Source organism: Drosophila rhopaloa, unplaced genomic scaffold (genome assembly GCF_018152115.1).
Source record: "Drosophila rhopaloa isolate 14029-0021.01 unplaced genomic scaffold, ASM1815211v1 contig_163, whole genome shotgun sequence".
Classification (NCBI taxonomy): Eukaryota; Metazoa; Arthropoda; class Insecta; order Diptera; family Drosophilidae; genus Drosophila; species Drosophila rhopaloa.
The window spans coordinates 8216983-8244513 of NW_025335043.1; the positions used below are offsets into that span (position 1 = coordinate 8216983).

General features: G+C 37.4%; 3 protein-coding genes across 5 annotated transcripts; 2 read left to right on the forward strand and 1 right to left on the reverse strand.

Annotated features, from left to right (window-relative positions):
• The first annotated feature begins 12 nt into the window (after nt 1-12).
• On the forward strand, nt 13-7923 carry LOC108044400 (UPF0687 protein C20orf27 homolog). The gene is made up of 2 exons (XM_017123401.2): nt 13-243; nt 6278-7923. The coding sequence occupies exons 1-2, from the start codon at nt 207-209 to the stop codon at nt 6781-6783; spliced, it is 543 nt and encodes a 180-aa protein (XP_016978890.1). The 5' UTR covers nt 13-206; the 3' UTR covers nt 6784-7923.
• A 2401-nt stretch (nt 7924-10324) lies between these two features.
• On the forward strand, nt 10325-17442 carry LOC108044357 (cold shock domain-containing protein E1). Of its 3 annotated transcripts, none has more exons than XM_044458219.1 (10): nt 10325-12846; nt 13225-13787; nt 13859-14253; nt 14314-14521; nt 14576-15040; nt 15158-15311; nt 15374-15543; nt 15635-16585; nt 16656-16833; nt 16897-17442. In XM_044458219.1, the coding sequence occupies exons 1-10, from the start codon at nt 12810-12812 to the stop codon at nt 16911-16913; spliced, it is 3138 nt and encodes a 1045-aa protein (XP_044314154.1). In that variant the 5' UTR covers nt 10325-12809; the 3' UTR covers nt 16914-17442. The 3 variants fall into 3 exon arrangements, with proteins under 3 accessions (XP_044314154.1, XP_016978836.2, XP_044314153.1); XM_017123347.2 differs by having other exon boundaries at nt 14597-15040; XM_044458218.1 differs by having other exon boundaries at nt 14314-15040.
• A 1753-nt stretch (nt 17443-19195) lies between these two features.
• Nucleotides 19196-26932, reverse strand: LOC108044356 (E3 ubiquitin-protein ligase CBL-B-B). Its single transcript, XM_044458220.1, has 6 exons — nt 26068-26932; nt 24949-25356; nt 24621-24745; nt 24432-24553; nt 24242-24373; nt 19196-22452 (listed from the first exon to the last, which is right to left on the reverse strand). The coding sequence occupies exons 1-6, from the start codon at nt 26619-26621 to the stop codon at nt 21184-21186; spliced, it is 2610 nt and encodes an 869-aa protein (XP_044314155.1). The 5' UTR covers nt 26622-26932; the 3' UTR covers nt 19196-21183.
• Between the last annotated feature and the right edge of the window lie 599 nt (nt 26933-27531).

Here is a 27531-nt window from a genome sequence, read left to right on the forward strand (position 1 = left end):
TCACACTGTTGTTTATTTTGTTATTAGACGTTGTTGGAGCGTTGACGCTGGAAACTGATTTAAATCGGCTAATAATATTAAGTGAACTTGAAAAAGCGCGTCGTCTGGTTGCATTGGATATCGACTGAACGGAAAATCGTTTGCATTTAACTCACCCACCAAAAAAATAAATTATAAAGGAAGCTGCAAATCTTTGGATCCTAAAAATGTGCGACGAAGCCGCCGAAAATGTGGAGCATCAAGGTACAAATTGCATATCCATTAAATGGTCCTCCAATATTTGTATAGAACCTTTTCAAGTGCGTTAAAATATAATTAGGTAAAATCGGTGGTTTGGGGCTTTTCGTTGCTGTTAAAATACAAGGGGGTAAGTGGTAATGACTTCGGTGAATTTTGGCGTATACTAACTAATGTTTAATTATAATGAAAGAAAACTGGGCTAAATTTAGGCAAGTCAGGCAACTCAAGAAAAATCGTTTCCTGTTGACCTTTTCAGGGATTCAGGACAGCTGCATTTTGACTAAGCAACTCTCGTGCATGTGCCACACTGAAAAAATAACATCATGGTTTAACTACTAGTTAAAAAAGTTTTTATTAGACATGATAAAGTGATAAATACAACTAGAATATCATTATTGTGATTATTAAACATTTTAATTCAAGTGTTTTAGGGTTACAAGATAATAAGAAACATTAAAGTCATATCAACTATAATACCAATGTTTGAATATATATATATATATGTAACTATAAAAGATAATTACATCTAAAAACAGGTGCTTGTGCAAAATAATATCATTTTTAAAATTCCAAAATACCATATTTTTCTAAACTTTTACATCACTTATAATTTGACATATTTATGTTTTTATGTGAAAAATAGAAATTGAAATTTGATAATAGAATATATTCGATTTTAAAGCAAAGTCTAATTTTGTTGAAGTGTAAATATGGAATATGTGAGCTTTGGTATTTCCTTCCTTCCTACTTCACACATTTCCTTATCTTTTTCCCCGCTCCCCCACTTATTGTTGCTTCTTGACCTCTTCCTGGTTTTCTACCGCAATATTAAAAATAATATTTGTTCATGGCCAGAGCTAAGCCAATTTTCCCCACTTACCACCCACTTTGCCGCCCTTGCAGATATCATTTGACATTTGCCGGTGAAATCGATGATTTTCCCGCGTTTGTCGCCATTCGCGTGACTTAAATGGGTTCTCTTATCTTTGCAAACGGCACTTGAACAGAATTTTATCAGTGGCAGTTGAGCCTGTTCAAACGTTCTTAAATTGTCTTAGATTAATTTTTATTTATGATCTCCTGACAGAAGTTAATGAATTGTGCGCCATAAACACATGGAAAATAGAAATAATTTTCACTTTTGTGTATACACACTTTCATCAATTAGAGTTTATCTCGCTTTTTGAGAGGCAGTTTCAAGTGGCGGTAATATTTGATCCATTATGATGTATACTTAGCAGTTTATTTATGTCCAAGATTAATGTTTGTGTTTTTTATTTTATTAGTCATTTATAAGAATTTGATCTCCATAATACTTTAAATTAAAAAGGGTTTTATATTTAGGCTACTTTATCAATTAAATTTAAACGGTTCTGTAAGAGTAGTGAATGTTTCATGTAACATAAAACAAATTGTCTACCTAAACATGCATTATATTCGAATGGTTTTTTTTTTGTTAACTAAACGTGGTTATTTGTAGAATATTTTCAGTTATTTCTCCTACACTTTATGGCCGACCCATGCAAATTGTCGTGAGTTAGCGTTTGATAATATTTGCCAAGCGTTTCGTGGGCAATGCTAATTGTAAATTCATTTAGCGCCCGCCCGGAGATTATAGTTTCAGCACCGCAGAACCAACAGCAACACTCGTAATAGTAATCGCAGTGACAACGATCCCCTCCCATTGGGCTAATTAAATTGCATATAACCTGACCGCCAGCTGAAACTGCTTTGTTGTATTCTTTTATTCTATTTTTTTCTTCTATAAAGTGATATGCAATTGTGCAATCCTCATGAGTTGGGCTATTTATAGAGTCGGGGAGACCAAATGGGCACGTTGTTTGGCCTCGTTGCTTTTGTTGCATGAGGGAGCACCTTCCTCCCTTCCACCACCTACCTCGTTTACCACTTAAATCTCACCCAGTGTCCATGAGGTGTTTGTGATTGATATTTGTCTCGTTGGGACACGGACACCTTTTCAATTGTTTTGATTCCAGAATCGGAAAAACAAAATTTACAATATTGTTATGCATGTTTGCAGTTTGTTGTTTCTACCCTCCCCCTTTTTGCATTTTCTACAATCTATATTCGATTTGGCACGTACAGCGAATGGATGCCTTTTTATGGCATCCCCCATAGGGAAGCAACACCGACAATTCCGGTTGCCACCTGAATTAGTTATGGGGCAGACCCACAAGTACCGCCCAACAATAAAAAATACATTAAATTTGATGGGTATAAATTATATAATTACAAGTGTGAGAGAGCAAAGCTGCATAAAGACCAGTTTGTCTTTGACAAATTGGGCAAATTTGACAAAATATAATTAAGTTTTAATTAGTTTTGGCATCTTTCTTTTGAATGTTTTTAAATACTTTTCAGGAAAATCTTGAATATGAAAGAAATTTTGAAAGAATCAACTATTTTATTTAAAACTGCAGTTTTGTTTTAGTTTAAAGATTTTGTTTGGATATTAAGAAATTAATCAAATCAGTTAGATATGTCAGTTAAATACAAATAAATTAAAATTAAGCCTCTTAAGAGATAGATATGCCCAGATCATGATTGGATCATGCTGTTCACCGCATGAAGAGTTTCATGGATGGTCTAGCCCCCATATTCAGACATTAATTTAGAATATATTTGAGTAAACGAACCAATTGAAATACATAGAGAAAGCCAACGAGTATTCAATTGGTAGACAATCTGTCAGATATGCATCAGATAATTTATCTGTATACAAAAATTGAATCTATTGCGGCAATGGCAGAGAGATGAAATCCCAAAAATGTTCTACTCAAAATTTGAATTTCCAGCAATAACAGTTGATTGTAAATTTCCATTAATGGTTAATCAATGGTGATTGGAGGGCACGTGAGACTCTTTTTTCCCCCAGCCATCCGGTTTTTTGAGTGTGGCGCATGACTCTAAATGAAATTTATAAAAAGAACAATCAACTTTTCTCCCGCGACACTTGGCGTAGCGGATGGAATGGCATTGTGTGGCATGACGACGCCTCCATTGTTGAATCGGCTCTAAGCAGATTAAGCTGGATTACAATAAATTGCTTACATACTGCAAAATGGGAAAGGAGCAACCGGAAAATTGCTTCAATTTCGCATTCGTCTGCGCTTACAAAAAATGGAATAACAAAAATTACACATAAAAATCAAGTCCACATTTCCGTGCACATTAAAGTGCAAAATTGAATTATTACGATCTGCTGAGCGGGCGAATCGCCAAAATAAACAACAGAAAACAGGAAAATGGTCAAGAAAAAAGGGGAAATAAAATTTCAACCGTTTGCGCAGACATTCCAATCGTTGCGACATCAGAACAGAACAAAATATCTATTTGAAAACGAAAAACAAAAGATACAAAACGTTTCATAAACTTGGGTAAAGTGTAGAAGAAAAGAGACATTGAAATACAAATATTACCAATCTATACTGCAACATAAAAAAAGGGAAATATTCAATAATAGAATTGATTACTGATTAAATAATAAAATATATTATATATAAATAAAATAAACATTTTAATTGATGGAAATGGTTATTATGTGATTAAACTATTAGCAAATTATCAAATTTCTAGATTATAAATACTTTAAGTTTTTGAAACGCACTTTCTGGCTTTCCACATTTGTGTGGAAATGTTTTGCCGAAAATAAGAAACTTTTGCCACAATTGCCGATGCCAGTGCCATGACCAACTAGTCAAGGGTTCTATTTATAGCAATAGACAAGACTTTTTCGGGGCCGTGGAATATTGCTTTAAAATATATGAGGCAATCGCGTATGATTAACTAGGCAACTTTTCAGATATCTCAGGGCATTGCACGATTGTGATTAGAAGTCTGATAAGATGCTAGTTTTCGCTTTCATACTTTTTAGCTGCTTAAAAATAAGTGAACATTAGTCAACGGTTTGTTAATTAGATCGCAAAACAAGCGATCCAATAAAATACTATTTTAAGTTTGCAATGCCTCATGCCAGTTATTAGCAAGCTGCGCTTTGGTAAGTTTCAAACGCTAATTTTAATTGTGCTGTATTTTAAACCAATGATTCTAATCAATATATAGTCATCTGATGCAAGACAGAGGTGTCGAATTAAACGAGAATGTTTAACACAAGTCTACAAGTTTTTATAATATTAAGATTTAGGATATGAAATTTGTTATTGAGCATTAATTTTTATACCCTTGCAGAGGGTATTATAATTTCAGTCAAAAGTTTGCAACGCATTGAAAGAGACATTTCCGACCCTATAAAGTGATCAGATCTTGATCAGCATCACCAGGAGAGTCGATCTAGCCATGTCCGTCTGTCCGTCCGTCCGTCCGTTTCTACGCAAAACTAGTCCCTCAGTTTTAAAGCTCTCCTTAAAATCTCCTTAAAACTTTCCCAAAAGTTGTCTTTCTATTGCAGATAGTATATAAGTCGGAACGAGCCAGATCGGGCCACTATATCATATAGCGGCCATATAACTGAACGATCGGAAATCGGATCATAAGGATCGGTTGACTATATCCTATAGTTGCCAAATAACTGAACGATTGGAAATGACATAACTTTGGTGTTTTTTAAGTTAGGTAGTTGGGATTTTTTATGAGTATTAAGAATGCATCATATGATAAACCGATCCGATTTTGGAGAATATAATTTACAGAATATTCTGCAAGGGTATATCAACTTCGGCTCCGCCCGAAGCTAGCTTTCCTTTCTTGTTTTTAATAGCTTTAAAATGTTGTAATAAAGTTTGTAAAAAAGGTAATAAAATATATAAATAAAACTTAAAGTATTTATATTTATATTTAATTGCCATTTAAACTATCCATTTATGTAATATATCTTGAATAGCTTTCAACACTTTGCAGCCAAATTTATTCGAAAATGCTTAGCTCATTCATCATTGTTACCGCACAATTGGCATACGTCTGTTGGCAACAATTAAAAGCCAGCGGCAGGTTTTTATTTATTTTGAAATTCAATTTGCTCTCTGGAGTGCGAGTGCCAGTGCGAAATTCGACGCTTGAAATCTTAAACGACAGGCACTGCACTTGGTCCCAATTGACCCAATTTTAACGCGATTTAAGCCTTAAGTATAACCCAATTCCCCAATTTCACATTCGTCCCTCCATTGTTACACAGAAAACATATTTTCAATATTATGTATTCTATTTTCAAATTAAAAATTTACTTTATTTTTGAAGAAATAATCTTAAAACGTATCTACAAAATCCAATATATACAATTCCATAGATATATTTTATTATAATTATTATATATTTTTCTCTATTAGAACTGGAGAATCAGGAAGGGCGTTTAATTGGACCTTCAATATCCAATATATATACAATTTCATAGTAAATAATTTACATTTGATATCAGGTCAAAAATTATTTTTTCTGTGTATGAACTGGGGAATAAGATGGGGCGTTTAATTACACGCTTACACGCAATTTCCGCTGCAAATGCCGCTGGGGGAAATTTACCCGAGGCGGGGCCGAGACTTCTGTTTGCTTGTTTGTTTATCTCGCAATATTAAGGCAATTTTACTCGATTTTACTTGTCTACCTGGCCGACCTTTGCCTTTGAGGAGCAGCATTTTTAATTCATCTGTCCAGCTTGTTCAACAAATAAGATTTTCAATTAAGTCCTGTGTGCATTTACTAATCGCAAAAATGTAAATAATTAAGCAAGCGATGCGGACGATAAGAAATTTTAGTTTTATGCTTTCTTAAAGGGAAATAATCAAAATTTCAATATAAATGTCGTGCAGATTTTGCTTAAGTTTTGTTTAAAGTTAAGCAATTTCTTAATCTATACATTTTCAAAGCGACATATTAAGAACCATTCATGTACATTTGACTAAAGGTTTTTATGAACTTGTAGCACTGATATCTTTATAGTTGATAGTTGAAGATAAGTTAATTTAAGCAATCTAAATAAATTAAATCACTTACCATATCATATATATAAGATATTTATATAAAATACCACCGCTATATTAATATTCAACCTTTTTTATTTCAGACCATCATGTGCATTTCGACACGAACACGGTGAAGGATGACTTCGAGTCGGACAGTTGTGTGACATATCAGAGGTCGGGCGACACGATTGTGGTTAGTCTGGGATTTCTGCAGATCAATCACCGCTACCTAATCGACCTGAAGCTCCCTGCGTCCCTTTTTGGCGATGCGGGGACGCTGGGCAGCAAGTTTGAGCCGGTGATCAGCGCCACTCCGAGTCTGCATTGCAGGATTACGGAGTTTGCGGGCACCAAACATGACGAACATGACTTTTTCGAGATGAAAATCGAGTTCTTTGCCTACAAGGAGAAGCTGCTACGCGAAGTCCTTCACATCGTCAGCTCATCCAATGCCAAGGAGCTGCTGCAACTGGTGATCGCCGCCCGGGTTTTGGGAAAAGGCAAAGGCACTCCCATGCTGCGCACCGGAATCCACTGCATCGGAGTCGAAAGGGATGAGGATGAGTCCGAGGCCTCTGATTTCGCCGGTTTCGACAGCAGACCCTAAACTGGAACCCCTTTCTCGCCTTGCCGCAACTTGTTTTCGTAGTTAATTGCAGATATTTACATAGTTCTTAAGTAAAAGGGAAATTAATAATATGTAACGTTAGTTAATACCTACATAGCAACCAATTGTGTATGTTAAACTCATTGAGCATTTACATTTAAGTTTCGGTTTCAGTTTTGCGTGTTGTACTTAACATTTGTAAATTACCCAAGTCCGCAATTGTCAAGTTTGTATTGCACGTGAGTGGGCAAACTGCCAGTAATTCTTTATTTTTTTAAAACGATTTTAATGACCCTGTTATGTCTACAATTTTCCAGCAAGATTAAAATGGATTTGCTGTCTGTCCTTAAGTGCATTTTAAAAGCTAGATTCATGACCATTGCCTCATTTTCACTCTCCATAAATATATTATGTTTATTAAATGAGTTGTCTGATCAATTTTATGACGTGTTCTGCGATAACAGAGTCAATTCAATGACATTTTAAATAATGTATCACTTTTAAATCATTATACCAATGACTATTTCTATGGTAATCACTATAGTGTCAAATTTAAATGTTATTTTTTAATTTCAATGCACTGTACATACATAAAGTTAAATTTATTTCCTTTAAACGGCACCAAAAGCAAAATATTTTCAAAAAAACAACTAAAGTAAGTAAAGCCTCGAAAATACACAGAGACCAAACTTCAGACCTTTTTCTAAATATATATAGAGATATAATACAATCCAGGCAATTCATTATCCCAAGAGTATGAAAAACCAGATGCAATTTATTGTGCGACCAAATCAAGGTGCTCGTAGCCTAAACATTTATGCATTAACATTAACCGAAACACTTTATTAAACCTTTTTTAATAAAACTAGCCCAGAGACATATTAGCAAGGGTATTTTGATAATATATTCAAGTTGATAACATTTTGCACTGTCGAATGTATAAAAAGGCACCGTAACCAATTAACTAGATTTTGTAAACTTAAATCTATAAAAAACTGATCATAGATAACAATAAACAAAATATTGAGCCCATTATAACATAATACTGAATACCATCTAAGTTAATTATCGAGAGGCCCCTAGCGAAATGCTTGGCAGGCCGTTAATAAAAATTCGTTAAAAGCCCCAAAAGACTAAAAACTTTTTGGTTTTCCATGGGACAATGTCAAAATTTCAGATTATGAGTTACAAAAATATTGAAAGTGGCTCCATGAAGCTTGAATTGCGAGTTTAATTCCATAACCTTTTTTACCATTACCGTTGAGGGCTAAGGTATTTAATGTTGTCTCGTTGCCAGAAGATAAATGTAATAAGATATAACTTAAAATTAATTTCCCAACCCCCTAGCCAGCACCCATGGCCTCTGCGTCACAATTGCCCTCGACTTGCGCGCTTCGCAACACTAGCACTGTAGGCCAAAAAGGCGGTTAACTTCAAAAATCATCGCAATTAAAGAACAATTTGGATTTTATTAATCTCACAAAAAGTCAGAAAAGAAAATGGATCACCAGAAGGAACCATGCAATTAATTTGTTCGTATAAAATGAAGGTAGGACATAGACAAGTCTTTTTTGTTTGTTTATTTAATTGACTTTATTTTCCACAGAAGATTCGAAATTGAATGTCTAAGTATCACACTTTATTTATTTCATGGGAAAAGCGTTGGTAAATGATCCACCACTTCTGGCGATTGTCTGGGGCAGTTCGGGCTCTCCCTAAGACTTGACTTTAAGGAAAGCTAACACGCTGAACCACTATTTAAACTTTGTCGAACTGAAACCAGAAAGTCTAGGTATCACTTAGAATAATAAAGATCGCTGGGGCATATATTTTTCGGTAAAAGTTCCCAAATGATCCTGGTAAAACAAATAAAATTTAAAAATTATGTTTTGTTTCAACGGAACATTTTTCAAACGAGCAAAGAAATTATTATGGTCACACCGTGAAATGGTATTTTTTTTTTTGTTGTTGTCGGCAAAATGGCGTCCGGTTGTTGTGCTGTCGTGTGGTACGTGTGGCTGGTCGAGAAAATTCTTTTTCGCTTCGAATAGGACTATTATTTAACTCAAATTCGGAACAAAAATATGCAGAAAATGTGCCGCAAACATAGCTGTGATGGAAAAACATGAAAAGTGCCAGAGAAACAAGGTTTTTAATGCCTAAATAACGTTTTTTCTTGCTGGCCAGCCAGTTTTTGTGTGCCTGTGTGTGTGTGTGCGTTCAAGGGGTACCAAAATTTGCAGCCCGAAAAAAAAGTTGAAGAAAAAAGTTTTTTTTTACCAACTTGGCACTTGGGTGGTTGTGCATGTGTGTACAGTCGGCTAAATTTACGCAAAAAACCACAACAATAATGTGTAAAAATAGTTTACAATTGCGAATGCGTGTGTATGAGCCTGCATGTGTATGTGTGTGCGTAGTGGGTTGAGCATGTGTGTGTGCAATTTTTTCCGGCAGGCAAAAATCTCTCCATTTGCAACACTGAAAAATCGATAAAACTGCAGCAAGACTTTAGGTGTAGATTTCACTAGCCAAAAAAAAAAAAATGAAAACGATTAAGATTTTTAAGCTAATCGTTTCCACCTTTTTCTTTTTTCACCCCACAGCTTTTGTAACTAAAACTCCGTTTTGACATCACTTTCATCATAATCTGAATACAAATAATAATATAAAAATACAACAAAAAATATGATATAAAAAATAAAAAAAAACCATCGAAAACGAATCAAAAAATAATACATACAAAATATAAATCGCAAATAATTGAAAGTTACAGCAAAAATATATTAAACCAACAACAACATAGCTCAAAAGAAAAAAAGTCAAAGCAAAAACTTTTTAAGTTTTTTGGACTCTTCTTTGTTTTTGTTTCGTTTGCTTTGCAAAGAAAAAACACACAAATCTGAAAAAACGAGAATTTTTACGCCGCCCGTGGGTGTGAGCGAGACAGACAGAGAGAGAGAGAGGGAGATAAAGCGACTGCGCAAATATAACAAAACAACAAAAAACAAGCCAAGCTTGAAACGAAGACTTTCAAATAAAACAACAAAACCAACAACAACAACAAACCAAACAAATTGAAACGCTGTGAAATTAACTCGTCAATACTCAAAAGCACCAACAAATAAATAAATAAAAGAAAAGCAAAAAATAAAAGCAAACTACGAAGGAGCAAGTGAAGCGGAGTTGAAAAAGAAAACGGCTAAAGCACTGAAAACAAAACAGCAACGGGAAAGGAAACTAACGGAAAAATAAAGGCAACGGCGCTGCGGCGTTCGGACTCGAATAAAAAAAAAACAAAAACAATACCGAAAAAAAATATTTTTCAAAAACGCTAAATCAATCCCAGAATTCCTCATTATTTTTCCTGAAAAGCTTTAATTTAATTACGAATTTTTTGTTGTTAAGTCAAAGTGAATTCAATTTGCTAATTAATTTAAATTAAGACAACAACAACAGCAACCGAGCTACAAAAGCATCAGCAACAACAAACAAACAACAACCAACCAACAACAAACAACTGAATTAATGTTTTAAAGTACAAAATAACCGGGAGTAAATCAACAACAAATAATTTAAACATATTAAAAACGATTTAATTTAAAACGCAACATCAATCTAAATTATTTAAATAAACAAAAAACACTGCTAGAATTTAAGTCGTAAAGGAGAAAAAACTGATAAACGCCCAAAAGGGCTAAAAGGAAGTGAGAGAGAGAGAGAAATACGGAGAAAGTAGCAAGAAGAGCAGAATAAAACCGATTAAGCAACAATTGTGCCGCAAAAAAGTGTGAATAAAAAAATATATACTAAAAATATAACGGTAACAATAAAGAAAACATTTAAAACCAAAAATCTACAAGAATTCTATAACTTTTAAGTCACGTTTTACACAGACCTACAACAACACCAGCAATTTAACTTAGCCAATAAATTAAACAAAAGAAATACAATAAATTAGTGAAAAATAAACGGATTATTAAAATATATATATAGAACGCATAACAAATTTAAAACTGCGGCCTCGTGCCAAAGAAACAGTTTTTATTTTTTCCAATAAAGCATTGTTTTTTACTAGTTTTCAATTCAGTTTTTTTTATAAGTGTACCTAGTGAGAAATGTTAAAAGTCTAAAACAGCAAAAGCAACTGCAACAAACGGAAGTAAAACGGAGAAAAGATAAACAAAACAAATTCAAAGAAAGATTTAACAACTCTGTGATAATTACTGTAAATTTATAAATTTAAATAAACAAAAAAGAAAAAAGCAAAGAAAAACCACAAAAAAATCTCTAATGGAATGAAAGGAAAAACCCGTACTTTTTAACAATAGGCGAAGAAGGAGCGAAAGAGGAGGCGAAGAAAACAGAAAAACATCTTAAACCAACAACAACAACTTTACACTTAAGAGCAAATGCAAATGAAAAGATAAAAAACATTGAAACAAATTCGTGATATCTTAAAGGACTTCGATACATATATACTATAGTATATTATATATTATATTATATAAACTATTAAACTAAGCTTAAATCTAGTAAGCAAGAACCGAGAAAACAAAACAAAACAAAGGAATAAGTGAAAAATAACAAAACCAACCAACACAAAGCAAAAATAAAAACCGTAGGTTATAAAAAGACTTCAAAACGCATTCAAAAAAATATATATTTAAATAAAACAAAATAAATTGTAGGCTTAAAGTTCAACATAGTAAATGAGCGAGGATAACTCCACATAACGGGTGTCCTATATCTATTATATATTAAAAACAAAAACCTTAAAACTCATAATTTTTGCTTAGTGAATAGTAAATGAAACAGCAATAAAACAGCAACAAAAAACAACAAACAAATTATACAAATCGTGCAACCGAAAAGTAATAGCAACGTACAGCGAAACAAAATAGGAAATCGAGTCGAAGCTAGAGAGGAGGAACCGGAAAGGGAAGTGCCGAGAAGAAGCAGCAGCCGGAGAATAAGAAGGAGAATCGAACCTCGTCCCCAAAAATCATCGTTGTACTAAGGGTATTCGAAAGTAATTTAAAATAAATCACTACTACTTCCTATAAACCACAACGATTGCCTACAAAATATATATTATATATATGTATACTATATAGAAAACAAAAAAACAATATAATCAAGCAAAACACACAAAATATTCAAATATCAAACAAAAGCTAATCTAACCCAAAAGTAAAAAGTATTCCCAGTGTATTTTTCTAGTAAAACTAAAGTAAAAATATAAAAAAATCAACCAAAATCATTTCAAACAAAATGCAATAATTCAAAAGTAATTCATAATTCGAACAAAACAAAACAACACCAACGGCAGCAGCTGGTATGCATTTTCATCGTAAAACAACAATATTTTGAGTACACAAAACGAGCAAAAAATATTTTACAAAAATAAACAACTTTAGAAACAAAACCTACAACAGACCCAGGAAGGAACTTCAAACTACCAAAACAAACCAACAACGTTACAATATTTGTCGGCATTTTTTACAAAAAAAAAACACACAACTACAAGGAACACAAACAAACCAACAACAGCAAGGAAAGCTAAGAAATACAACCATTTTTTTGCGGGGCATGCCCTCAAGAAAAGACAATTTTTATTAACTTCGAAGACAAGGAATTTCAGTGCCTCTTGTGCCAGTGTTTAGCCAAAATATATATACACAAAAAACAAAACAAACAAAAAATAAAAAACAAATACGTATTTATTGCTTAGTTTTTTTCTCTTTGATATAAAAAACACAAAAAAAAATCTTTAAAAAAAAAATAAACAAAAATACCCTTAAAAAACAAACAAAAGTGAGATCAAAAAATCTGTTTTCGGTCATTTTTCGCGCTTTCTTAAACTTCGACTCTCGTTCCATTCGTTCTCGTCATTCGCATCCGTTATCGGGTTATACCACTGGCCACCCAATACCAATCGCAATCACTGTCGCCAAGAACCAGTCTCCAATTTGCTAGTCCTTATCAGCATTTTCTTTGTTTGTTAATATCCAATCAATCAATTCAACATGAATACGCAATCGAAGGTGTACCGCACCGGCGAAGGTAAGTGGGGAATTGGGTCTCTTATTTACAAAACATGTATGCAGTGGTTCTAATTTGTTGACTTGAGCTTAAACATGCTCCTTAGCTCATAATAAAAAAAAGACCAAGAAATTCGTATTTTCTCTTATAAAAAGTTTGTAATTTCAATTTTTTATGTCTATAAGATCTATTAAGAAATCAACTTTTTCTTACGCACTATAATATTTATTTATTATTATATTTGTTAATATTTGCCTAAACTTTAACAATTATTATAGTTTTCTGATTTGTAACCTATTTGATACAAATTAAATTGATTTTGAAACATTCTAAGCATATAAGCATTCTTAATTTGAACTCTTATATTTTCTTTTTCTACCCTCAAAATGAATGCTACAGAAATCTATGACAACTTGCCATGCGATGGTTACTTCAACATCAACGCCATTCGCAACCTGGGAATCCCGACTACATTTCCGACCATTGGAACCTTTACGCTTGACTCAACAACGCTGGGATTGCAGCCGCAAGGTCAGGGACCGTCGTCCCAGCAGCAGCAGCAGAATTTGCATCACCATCAACAGCAGCAGCAACACCAACAGCAGCAGCAGCAGCAACACCAACAGCAGCAGCATATGCAGCAGCAACAGCAGCAGCAACATCAGCAGCAGCAACATCAACAGCAGCAGCAGCATCAACAGCAGCAGCAGCAGCAGCATCAGCAGCAGCAACAACATCAGCAGCAGCAACAACATCAAAGCATTGGAATGTTTGATGCCAATGAAGTTAACGATGTCATCCAGAATCCTCCTCAAATAGGGGTATTCCAATCTAACAGCGTTTTGACCAACGGAGCTGGGAGCTCCTCCTCTATCTTTGGCTCCCAGTCAAGCAGTTCTTCGGCTGCAGCTGCTGATCCCAGCCAGACCACCCGGGAAACTGGCATCATCGAGAAGTTGCTGGTGAGTAGAAGACGGAAGCTTTCACTTGACCGCAATATCTTATTTTACATTTGTATTCTCCATAATTATAGCACTCCTATGGATTTATTCAGTGCTGCGAGCGGCAGGCACGACTCTTCTTTCATTTTTCGCAATTCAGCGGTAACATTGATCATTTGAAAATTGGAGATCCCGTGGAGTTCGAAATGACCTACGATCGCCGCACCGGCAAGCCGATAGCTAGTCAAGTGTCTAAGATAGCCCCAGAGGTTGTTCTCTCCGAGGAACGGGTCACCGGCACAGTGACCACCGAGCTGCGCACGGACAGCGCTAACAATCTGCTCAACTCCAGCGAGACCACCGGTCGCATAAGCTATGAGAACCGAGGCGAATGCTTCTTTTTACCCTATACCAAAGACGATGTGGAAGGCAATGTCAACTTGCGCGCTGGCGACAAGGTCAGCTTTCAAATCGCAACGAACCAAAGGTAAGAATTAGTTAAAAACTCCATAAACTTAATTAAATCTATTTTTTTTCTCCACCACAGAGGAAATCTAGGCGCCTGCCATATTCGCCTGGAGAATCCGGCCCAGCCGGTCAAGTATCGTGGCGTGGTTTGCTCCATGAAGGAGTCGTTCGGCTTCATTGAACGCGCCGATGTGGTCAAGGAGATCTTCTTCCACTTTTCGGAGGCCGAGGGCAATGTGGAGTTGCGTCCCGGTGACGATGTGGAGTTCACTATTCAGACGCGGAGCGTAAGTGGCAGCGGCGATCCGACCAACCCCAACCTCCTCCAATCAAAAATGCAGTCTGCCTCTGTGCCTCCGCAGGGCCGTGAATTTGCGTGCAACATCACGCGCCTAGCACCGGGATCGGTTATCTTTGAGGACGTGGACAGCACTGTGTACAAGGGCCAGGTGCTCAAGTCGCTCGATCGCAACAATCCTGTGCGCCAGAACAATGATCCCTTGCCGGGTCGGATCCGTTACAGGGCTTTGGATTACTCCGAGGTGGAGGTTCCGTTCGGGGACAAGGATCAGAAGGGTGACTTCACCTTGCGCCATGGTGATTGGGTGCAGTTCCTCCTTGCCACCGATCGGCGTGATCAACTGCAGCGGGCCACCTCGATCGCCCTGCTGGACGAGACCTTCAAGGTATCTGGCGAGAAGCGAGAGCAGGGCACCATCGCCTCCCTCAAAGAGGGATTCGGCTTCCTTCGCTGCGTGGAGCGCCAGGCCCGTCTATTTTTCCATTTTACTGAAGTTTTAGATACGGTAAGAACATATATAATATATTTAAAGGGGGTGAAAGTAAGGGAGGGAAGAATTTTTTTTTTTTGCTTCAAGAAACATATTGATATCTTCTTAATGACTCAATTTTCGTTTTTATAGAGCCGCGAAATCGACGTTAACGATGAGGTGGAATTCACTGTCATTCAGGAGCCTGGATTGGCCTATAACAACTCGCGTTTGCAGGCCATACGCATTAAACACTTGCCGCCCAACTCAGTGCAATTCGAAACTCTAATGGCCAGCAACATTGAGGGTATGCCTTATAAATTTCCATTCTAGTTTATATCCTTACTAATCTGTAATATCAACGAACAGGCTGCGTGACACGCGAGGCGCCCAAGAGCCCAATTAAATCTCAAGATCGCGTCGAGGGCGGTGTGATTACCTACGAACATGCCGATGCTAAAAAGACTATAATGTATTTTCTTAAAGACTGCGAAAAACCACCAAGGATTGGGGAGCGAGTACGCTTCGATATTTACATGGTAAGTTTGAAAATATAAGAATGATGATTGCATTCCTAAGGAGTCATTTTGATCAAAATCATAATCTATAACACACTTTTCAATTCTTCAGGTCAAACGTAATAAGGAGTGTATAGCCGTGAACGTACAGCAAGTTTCGCTGCAGCAGCAGCAACAACAGCAGCAGCAACAGCAGTTGCTGCTTAATCAGCCGAATGCTGGGGGAAACCTCAACCAGAATGACCAGCTGACAGGATTGTCGAACGGAATCAGTAGCAGCAGCTCGAACGCCTCGCTGCAGAATGGTTATGTGATGCACGGCAGCCCCGGGGGCAGCACTAGCAGCGTGGGCAGCAACAACCCGGGCCACATGGACGACTTCAAGCTGGAAAACAACAATCATGCCGGATCCGAGTCCGGTCAGGTGTACCGTGGCTTCATAGCCGTAATGAAGGAAAATTTTGGATTCATTGAGACTTTGTCCCACGACGAGGAGGTCTTCTTTCACTTTAGCAACTATCTGGGCAACCCCAACTGGTTGGAGCTGGGCCAGGAGGTGGAGTACACTCTGGCCCGCAATGGAAATACTTCCGTTTCTGGAAACTGTCTGCCAGCGGAGAATGTCCGCATGCTGCCCAAGAACTCTATTCCTCAGCCTGCTGTGCTGGACACCACGCACAATGGTGTGGTGGCTCGTCCACTGCGCTGCATTAATCCTGACCAGCAGGAGTATGCCGGTCTTATTGAGATTCTCGACGAACTACGCACCACTGTTATTTCGCAACATGAGTTCGGGATCACTAGTCTGGTAAACAAAAGGGATCTTCTTCAGAAGGGAGATTTGGTTAGTTTCCGCATCGATGAGAGCGGTCGGGCAGCTAATGTGAATGCCGTGAGGCAGAAGAAACGCGCCACTGTGGACTCCATCAAGGGGCAGTTTGGTTTTCTCAACTTTGAGGTGGAGGACGGCAAAAAGTTGTTCTTCCACATGTCCGAGGTGCAGGGCAATACTGTCGCATTACATCCAGGCGACACCGTGGAGTTCTCCGTGGTCACCAATCAGGTTGGTAGTTTAATTATAAAACTTTAATGAATTACAAATTAACAAGATACATTACATCTGTCTACATCAGCGTAATGGAAAGTCTTCGGCTTGCAATGTTCTGAAAATAAACGATCGTCCGGATCGTCTGATCTCGCGCCTCAAGCTCAACGGCGATGACACTGTGCCGCGCCTTATACTCATTCGTGCACCAAAGGGACCGCAGGGCAAAGGCTTTTCCGTTTTAGCGCGTCATCCACGCATTCCAGGTGAGATAATGGACACCCCATCTCTTGAGGAATATTTTTAATTGAGAAAAACGAATCTTTCAGGCAACTTGGTGGAGTAGATGGCTGAAAATGTTGCATTATCAAGCCAGGATATTAGATGCACATCAAAGACAATTACCTACAGCTATATATATTCTTGTACGCAAGCCATAAGCGAGCAGGCTACCAATCAACCAACTAAGAGCAACGTGAACTTGTCGCCCTATTCATATACACAAACAAATATAACGAATATAATCCCTAGAAGCAAGAAAACACTATTGAAAACGATCGTAATTGATAATAATTGATAGCAAAGGCATACATTTAATATTTACGAAACTACTTAACGGCAACTCAACAAGAGAACTCTTCGTGTCTGAAATCGAAACTTATTTGTAATATTACCAACTAACCCCTCCACCATTGTAACACTTTGTTTTCAACTAGAGGCAACCGTGATTCGTGTTGAGGCTAGTTTGAAGCAAATTGAAATTGAAATCCAAGTGTCTGAGAGATGAAACCAAAACGTTTGTATACGTATACTATTTTCTACTAGTTTGCTTTAATTTTAACTAATTAAAAAACCATTGCGAAAAACAAAACAAAGTGAGAAGAAGGAAACAAACAACATAATCTATGAAGTATTTATTCTAGAATGGCAACGAAACCCTTGCATAATTGCTTTAGAAATTGTATAAAAGCAACACTCTCTATATACATTTATCTATGGCTGGGATAGTTCCCGCTTCTACTGTATCTTGCTCTACTTGTATTCTTTTGTACTTCTCGAAAATTGTTCTTTCACTGCTTTCAATCTTACTGTTAACGATTTATATTTATTGAATAATTATTGTACCGCGGCAGCCACAGTTGTGTAGAACAAGAACCGCAGCAGCAACATCAAACAAGAAACCAATCAATCGAGTGAATCAAGAAGAAAGTATTTATATCTACAAGTACAGTACATATATAATTTACATATTCATTAACGTAAACATACTTAATATTAATGTTATTATTTCCTTTGATTTGATCTTCGCTTGTGAACACACACCAAGTTGTTTCGCCAATTCTTTTGTTGCATTCAGAGGGTTGCATTAACTTATTACATAACATATTATACAAAAACATACATGCTACATCGTAAATATTTATTTAAAGCAACAACAAAATGCATTAAAAAAAATTCATAAAAAAAATATTGAGGAGAGAAGGAAATTACAAAAAGTTTTGTGTGACGATGAAGAGCAAATTAAATTTGCTGCGCCAAATCTGTTGAAACCATTTAATGAAGATTATAAAAATAATTTTTAAAAAATCTATATACGAGAAAAAAGCTACAAAAAAATAAAACAAAAAAACCAAACCTTATGAGCGTGTCGTGTGTCGGTAACAAAGAGCAAATATTGTGAAAATTATGAATTTCAATTACTAAAGAAAAAAACTAATGTAACAAGAAAAAAAACACAAAAAAAACATTTAACAAGCTAACAACAAATTTGGGATCAGTACGTCCTATTATAGCCATGTTATATACAACTAAAACAGCAAAAAAACAACACAAGAACCTACACTAAGCAACACAGACACTCACAGACAAAAACCAGAACAAAGAGCAAGAAAAAATAGTAACTTTAATATTGTATAACGATTATACATACATCTACATATAGTTATATGCGGAGTTATATCCCGAGGGATATATAAATATCTGCAGGGCGGGTGGGGTAACTGAAGGTTGATGAGATAGTCGACAGAAATGCCAAACGCCATCGCAGCCCAAAACATTTTCAGAGCGGGCGGCGGTCGGGCGTTTTGTCATTCATGCAATGCAAGAAATGAACAGCACAGTAACTAAAATCCTTATTACGAAAAACCAACAAAAACAACATAAAAATAATTCAAACAAAACCCAAAAAAAATTGAAAAAACTCCAAAAATGTAACAAAAACATCAAAAAAGATACAAAAAAATACAAGAAAAATACATACATACATATGTGCTTGAATACGAAAAAAAAAATCGCAAACTATATAAGTCAAATAATACAACAACAACAGAATAAATAATAAATACATATTTCAATAAACTAAAAATTTGCTTGTGTGTTTAGTTTACCTTTAATGGGAGCACAAATGGGTGTGTTTAAAATAATAATAAAATAGTTTTTAAAAACTCGAATATTATTGGATTGAACAACAGAATAAATTTCTTTTCAAATTAATTCGTTCGAATATTAAGTGCAGTTTATAAAGAAATGATAGATCAAGCATTCTTATTTCAATATCAAGTCTAGTTGCTAATTAATTGACGTATACATGCCTTAGACTTCCCGACATTAAAAAAAAACAAATACCAGTTTTTTTCGTTTTATTTTTTGTTTTTATTTATAAGAATAATTTATATCTGCTTAGATTTGTTCGGTTACATGACATGACTATGGTATGGTATCATCATTTCTCCTTTGCTTTGCCTTAGACTCTCGTACGCTTCCTAAAACTTGACAGTTTATTGACATTATCCCTTCGGTTGTTGGGTTCTCTATAGGCCGAGAGTTACCTTTTGTTCATCGTTTGTTCTTACTCTGCTTAAATTTCAAGATCCTTTCGTTTTTCTTTTATATATTTCTATACTCGTATGTGATGAGGTTATGTCAAATAACTTATGATTTAACGCTTGCATTGATTTCTCGTTTAGTGAATATATTGCATTGATTTCGATTCGATTCGATTTTTTGGTTGTCGCACGTTTAATATATCGCCTATTTATAAATATATATCGCTTAGGTTTAGTAGATATACGAATATGGCAAAAATGGTGTTTTCTGTGTGGGACTAGAACATTTTTTTGACGAATTTAAAAACCGATCGATCGATTATCATATATAAAGCCAGTAAAAAGGGATTCGTAATACAAATTGAATTATGATTATTTTCTCGTTTAACTTTGTTTGGGAGATTAATTGATTCGATTCGAACTTACAAGTACTATTACAAAAACGTTTAAGCTTTGTATAAAAAATCGAGGTAAACTTGATAGTGCATCGGATCTGGTTGGGTGTTGTATCCTTTACTTGGGTAATCCTTGCTTGCATTTGGTGTTAAGGGGAAACTCAGAGTTCTGTGTTTTTTTTTTGGAGGCATTCGCCGCCGAAGGCATTTCAATAATGGCTGTGTTCGATTCTGATCTCCTACGATGGGTGCACCCAATTCAAATATTCTATTGGTTTTATTTTGGATGAAACGATGGACTACTTATAGATGGGCTCATGGACATGATAGTGACACAAAGCATCGACCTAGTTGAGTTACAATATAAACACCAGATCTAACATTGTCTTTTCTTATTTGGCTTTTGATTCGCTTTTTATACGAGAGAGAAGAGAAAATTTTAATTTCGAGTGTTTGGGGTGGGCAAGTTTTTCCTTCCAGAACTGCGTATATACGAGTTATAATTTCTTATATATTTGTTTGCTCTTAATAGGAAGAAGTTAGATAGTCTTAATTTAAGTGTACATAGCTATATTTGATATCCAAGGGTTGTGCTTTAATTTTTGTTTGCCTTCTAGCATTAATAATTTATTTTTTTGCTTGTCTTCAATAAATTGTCAAACGGGGAAACTTGAATTGCTTGTGCTGGCTACGCCAAGTGGGGACTTCTTAGAGTTTAATCTTCTGGGATCGACTAACTTAGCGTAACTATGGGACAGGTGTGGGTTTGGTGCTCCTAAATCGAAGAGTATTTACCATGATTTGAGAGATTAATGCGAATTTCGTATGATTCTTGATTACAGTCGATCTTCTCTAACTTGATTTTTTGCATAATTCTGACAAATTTGTATGGTACTAGCGTTTAACGACTGAGCTTCCTACAATTTGGTATTCTACATTTAAACAAAGAGTTTTGATGAATGAAAAATTAAAAAACCGCTCTACAGAAGCGATTGTGCCTTATTTGATATTTTAAACTATTTTTAAATTTCTTAAGTAATAATTATAAAATCGAATTAATTTGAAGTGCCATCGGATAAAAATAAGCTAAAAAACTATATAAAATTCCCTAAAATAGTATTAGGAATTTTATTATTATTTGTGATTGATTGTATACCACAAACTACGTTTCTGACTTCGACATAAAATTACTACATTAATAGAAAACAATTTCACCGAATATAAAGTCCTAATTTTGTTACTTTAAAAAATTTAACAACCTATTAAAATAAATAAATATATTCCAATACATATATATCAATATTGATTCGAGTTAGAGAAGTTCGACTGAGGATTGATTTTTTCGGCTTTTGGTTAAGCACTGTCATCCGACTTAACAATCCGCCGGCAGGGCACTTTAGGCGCTGTTCTTGGAGACAAACTCGCGCAGGATGTCGCCGGCCATCTCGATGTTGTTCCGCGAAATCCCCAGCGCGGTGATCGCATTCTCCTTGGAGTAACCAGCGTTCATCAGGCGGGCTATGTACTCCAGGTTTATGTTCTCGTAGGGCACGGTGCCGCAGTCTTTTTGATTGATCGTCACGTTCGCATAGAGCAGCGGTTGCGGTTGCTGGGTAGGATTGGCCCCATTACCCGCCACCGCTGCCGCCGTTGTCGTCGTTGTGGTTTGGCTCTGCTTGGCCGGCGTGGCCTTCTTTCCGTTGGCCATTGCTGCAGCGGAACCGCCACTGCTGGTGGTGCAGAGTTGTGTGTAATGAGAGGAGGCCGAGTCCTGTCGGCTCAAGGTCACGCCACGCGCCTCCAGCGGGCGGGTATCGATCACCCCACTTATGGTTTCCGCCGGACCCACCTCCACGATGTCCTCATCCAGCAGGGAGAGCACCGGCGATGTGGTACTCGTCGCAATGCGCTGCTGCCGCATCAGATCTTCGGCCAAGGTGTCCACGCTCGGCGAGACATGTGGCGGAATTGGCGGTGCCGTCGTCTGAGGCGGCACATTGTCCAAGCTGCACTGGATGTTGTCGATGCTCTTGCTGCTGCTGGGCGGTGGTGGTGCCGTGGCCTTGCAGGGTGTCTCCACGCCAGGCGAGGATTTTCTGGGCGGCAGTGGGGGAGCCACCGCCGCTGCTGCTGTTGGTGCCTGGTTCCCTGAATCATGCAGATTCTGCAGGATGGCATATGAACTCGAGCTGGAGGCATTGTCGCTGGTGCTGCTGTTGTTGCTAGAGTTCTGCGGCAACTTCTGGCCATAGGTGGAGTTGGCCACACAGGATCCGATTAGCGGAGCACTCATCCGGTTGGTGTTCTTCTGGCTGGTGCTGATCACGCCGCCTCCATTGCTGAGGACCGCCGAGGCAGGAGGTGCCGAGGGCAGGGGCTGCTGGTGCTGGGAGGATGATGATGATGCTGCCACTGTTGCTACTGATGCTGAAGAGGAGGAGGAGGAAGTGGAGGCGGCGGCAATGGAGGAGCAGGAGCTGCTGGGCAAGCTGAGGGTGGGCGTCCCACCCGCATAGAGATCGTTCTGCACTGCCATCAAACTGGGCGTGGTGCTCCGACGCCCCAAACGGGGCGATGTGTGCGGACTGTGCTTCTCGGCCGCCACCGTCGTGGATGTGCTGAGTGCGTGCAGCGATGAGGTGGCTATGTTGAAGTCGCCCATATCCTAAACATATTCAGAACAGAAATTAGATTACAGGTCTCCATACAGTTCAGTTTGCACTATGCATGGAATAAAAACAATCATCAAAACTGACAATGAATTGGAAAAAATATTATGTTCTTTCGATTTCAACAAACATTAAAAAAAACACATATTGAGAATTAACATAAGAGAAGAGAAAAGAATAATCACTCAGATTTCTTTACATTATATAAAGAAACCTTTTTTATTTGGCGATTCTAAAACTAATAAAGATTCCATCTGCTAACTTTTGTATTTGCAGAAACACAAATGTAATAGGATTGTTTTCAAGTAATTGTCTGGCAATTTAATCGAATTTATTAATTCTCTGGACTGTCGTCGAATTTTTCTGGGAACAAGATTAAGTACAAACTAATTTAATAAAAATTCCATGTAATAAACAACTGAACAATGTGGACCAGTTAAGCAAGTAGTTTGCTGATCATGGAGCATGCCGCTGGCTGGAGGAATTGGGCATGCACATCAAACAGAAAATCTGAGGAAAATAAGTCTCTAGTAGAAACACAGCTAAATAAATAAGGAAACATAAAAATCAATTCAAACCAATATTTAAATATTCGTATTATGCATATATTTTGTTTTGTTTCATTTTTTTTGTGGATGTGTTGTTGTTTTGTTTTTAGCCGTAAACTTATTAAGGAAATTAAAAACTAAACGCTAAAATGTATAAAAGTTGCATTATATGTTTTATATAAATAATCATTATCGTGTACATTAATGCGATCTCTTTCAGTGTTATATTAAGTTAACGAAATGAGCCGAAAGATGAGTTCAATTTTTAAATTTCTCTGCTAATACTTTTCGTTCGTGTTTTTGATAGCAACGAGAGCTATAAATTCTGGCCTTGTGACACAGGAAATCAAAAATTAATTTACATAAGATCTAACTAAATTATCGATTCATTCGAGGCCTCCCATATGGTTAAGCCTGATTCATACTTTTCTTTCGTTTTTTTTTTGTTAATAATAAATTACAGTCTTAGAGCAGCGCGGTGGCTGCTTACAAATAAAAATGAATTGATGAGGGGAAACACACGCTACTACAAACTAAATATATCTTTGGAAGTATTAAACAATAAACTAAAATGAAATAAACACATAACGGAGTAAAATGAATAAGATCATGATTCTAAGGTAAGGGATAGATACAAAAAATACTGCCGTATTTACTCGAAGTGGAAGAGTTTTCTCTAATAGAATAATACAGGTGCCTATGTACATAAGTGCAATCGAGGGCGAATCGAACCGATTAAAATGATTCATAAACAGAGGCGAACGTGATCAATAAAGAGAGAGAGCGTGAGAGGAAGAACGAACAAACTAAACGAACGCACACAAACCAAACCAGCAGAGAGAAAACAGAGGAAGCGATAGCAAACAATGGTTGATGAGCGACTTCCGGTCAAAGAACTTTAACTACGTTATGCATGTGCGCGATGGACAATGGTTGAGCGTGTGTGCGTGGGTCTGTGAGTGTTAGTTGCATGAGTTTGGCTAATAATTTAAATATGTTACAGCTAAACAAACAAAATTAAACTCGAAACTGCAACTGCAAACTGCAGGCTAAACATTTAACTTATATAAACAATAGCAGTTTTAAAATCTAAAATATATAATGTATACATATATAGGCATATATAACTGTATAAACGAACCAAAGGTAATCATAAGAGTAATATGTATATAAATAGCAGCACAGGCGGCAGCGGAGCAGGCGGATCAGGCTGATCAGGCTGTGAACAAAACTATACCTCAGTGTCGTCCTCTTCCTGCTGCTGCTGTCGCCCATTGGTGACGTTCCGGTTGTGTTGCTTGCGCGGATCAAAGGCGTCCACGACGATCTGCTCGGTGCCCTTGATCTCGGCCCGACAGAAGGGACAGCCCTGCAACAAATCATTGGTTAAATGGGCCTTAATTAGTTAATAAATCAAAGCCGCTTACCTGTCCCTCAGAATCCACCTGCCAGGAGGTGAGGCAGGGCGTGCACAACAAGTGCCCGCAGGGCTCAATGCGGATATCTTTGTCATTCTCCGCACAGATTTTGCACAGCTGAAAGGTGCTGCCTGTAATTTTCAAATCAAGTCAATTAGTAAAGAGTTTTTGATTGGTATAAAACTGAGTAAAACCTACCCATTTCACAGTAAAGTTCGTATTGCTCTTGGGTTACGGTTATGTGGTCCTCGGTAGGACTTTGAACGGCAGACGACAGATCCGGATTGTAGGCTTGGCCATCTGGATACAAGTAAAAGCCCTCACTGAAAATGGTTAAAAATATTATAAACAAGATGTTGGTAAACAAGAAATATGGACGAACTTAGGGAATATAAGGTAAAATCATTATTTCTGAGAAATGTGTAAAATTTTAACTTTTAAAAATAAACCATTTGATTAATATTAGAATAAAGATATGAGAAAAAACGGAAAGTTATCGTGAATCTAATAATATATTATCTCTTACCGATGGCCATCGAGCAGCGCCTGGCAAAGCGACTTGTTCTGCGGGATCGTCTGCAGAATCTCGCCCTCCGCGGTCACATAGCCGATTGCCCACTGTCCCAACCGCGTGCAGGAGAGCCGGAAGACATAGCTGCCCGCCTTGAGGATGTAGCGCTGCAGGCGAGCCTTGACCTCGTCGTAGGTGAGGAAAGCGACGTAGCCCGGATGTGTAACGGCTAGGATTTGCCAGTTGCGGAGCAGCGTTACCCAGGGCTGAAAGAGGCGTGTGAACACGTCGAACTCGAAGTTGGAAATAAAGTCGTTGCAGGTCAGATCAATGGTGGTCTTGAGGGCCATGGCCTCCAAGCCAGAGATTATGGGATGTACTTTGTTCAGCTCCTGGCGGAAGATCTTCCAGGGAACCAATGTGCTGCAATACAAAGAAGAAAATGTAAGTATTTGTGGAATGTCATTGTTTCGAGACTCTGATATGTAGAATTTCAAACATACTATCAGATTTTACTAATGGAATTTAAATGAATCATAAAACGACATTGATCTCAATTTCATTTCAAATATTATCAAATAGGGACACGTTACTGATAACAAGTAGAACCCCAAAACCTTATTTTATGTTGATTGTGGACTCTTACCACAGTATTGATAAGTTTCCATGTGTATTTGATTGTGTAGTTTCACAAAATTCAATGAACGAACAAACAAAAAGATTCCGGTATTAAGAAGTGTATACATTGAGTGCACCTAAAATCCTTTTTAAAGTAACTAGATTTAGCAACAGAAAGAGTAAACTAGTGATGAGCCGGTTAAAACTGGTTTAAGAATAAGACGTGTTAAGGTAACATGGCAATATTTCAATAAAAACTATTAAAATCTAAATCATAATTTATTTTATCATTATTATTGCGCTTTACAAATATATTATATATATATTCTTTAATAATGTTAAATATTCTCAATAGCAATAGCTTTAGATATCGAACTTGGTCTTTCGTAAAGTTCCTCTGCCTGCTGATACCAAAAATAAATTACAACCTTGTCTTTGAACTCTAAGGACTGACTTTATATCCAGCTAGCCGAGACTAAACATGGTAGATTCCAGGTCTCACACTACCAAACTCACCTGTTACCGAAATTGCTCTTCCAGAAGTCGGCCGCATCCGCCTTGGTGATCCGAAACTGATCCCCGGCGAAGACCCCGTTGGGAAATATGGCCTTTAGTTCGCTGAGCATGTGCGAGAAGACCAGGCTGAGCTTGGTGAGATTCCTGCGGTAGTGGGAGTTCTCGTCGAACATCTTCTCTTTGCCCTCCTTGAATAGCTTGATGGCCTGCTTGCACTTTCGCATCAGGTTGTTGATGAATACATTGAAGTGTTCGTTGGCGTGGAGCAGATGCATCTGCTCCTCGTTCTTGGAGTAGATCAACCTCAAACGCTGATAGGTGTCCGGCAGGATGTCCAAGATAAACGGTGGACTATTCTTTAGGTTCATCTTGGGCTGTTGGCATAGCTTGACCACCTTGTCCATCAGCTTCCAGGTCTTCTCCAGCGTTTTCTTATCGGTGGACAGGCGCTGGGAGACACATGCCTCCGAGATGGCGCCGTGGAGCTTGGAAAGCAGCGATGGGAAAATCTTTGGCTGCGACTGCACACGGGTTCCACTGCCTCTCGTCGCCATCTTTTCTCTCTGCCGCTGCGCTGCCGACTGCGCTGCCTCTGCTTCCTCTTCTTCTCCTTCTTGTTGTTGTTGGTTGTGCCCTCTGCGTAGTTGTAGTGGTGATTTTCCCTATCTAGCTTATCCACAATATTTATCTATCCGATTTTCCCCCGATCTTCAACGCGTGCAATTTGGGGGGCTAACTTTATCCTTAACTCCGCACTTGGCGTGGGCATTTGGGGCTACGCGTTTCGGCGACGTTTGCGTTTTTTAACCCACACAATATTTTCGACTTTTTCAATGAGTGCGATGTCGGTGTGACCACGGCTGCAACGCCAGTAAATACCACTTAATCGTCTCCGTCTGGGCACACTGTTTGTAGGGTTGCACTTAGCTGTGACGTCAGTGTTGACCGTTGTTAAAAAGACGTTACAAAATGGCGAATTATATTCAAAAACATTAACCATCCGGGATTAATTTAGGGTATAGTTTAAGGGTCTTAAATTAGGACAAGCAATGGCCGTGTTCGATTACTACCACCTCTGATACTATTTTCCTTAACGGGCAAAGTAATGCAGATTGTATGCGACAAACATTACAACGCAACAATGTCTATGGAAATGTAATTAGGGTCGTGGATCCATTGCTTTCAGATTACTTAAAATAGTAACTTTTTAAAAACAATTTTCGCCGCTGGCAAATTAACGTTTTAAAAATCTTAAATTAAACATATTTAAAAAGTCACAACATAAATTTGTTTCTTTGTTAGGGTCGGACTTTAAAATGGAAATAAAAAAAGCAAAAAGGGAATAATAAACAAGATTATTGGTATTGTAAATGATATTACATCGAAAAACAAATATTACATCGAAGAAGAGATGTCCTAATGTCAATTCTAGTATTCATTTATTAACAGACTACTAACGAAGTA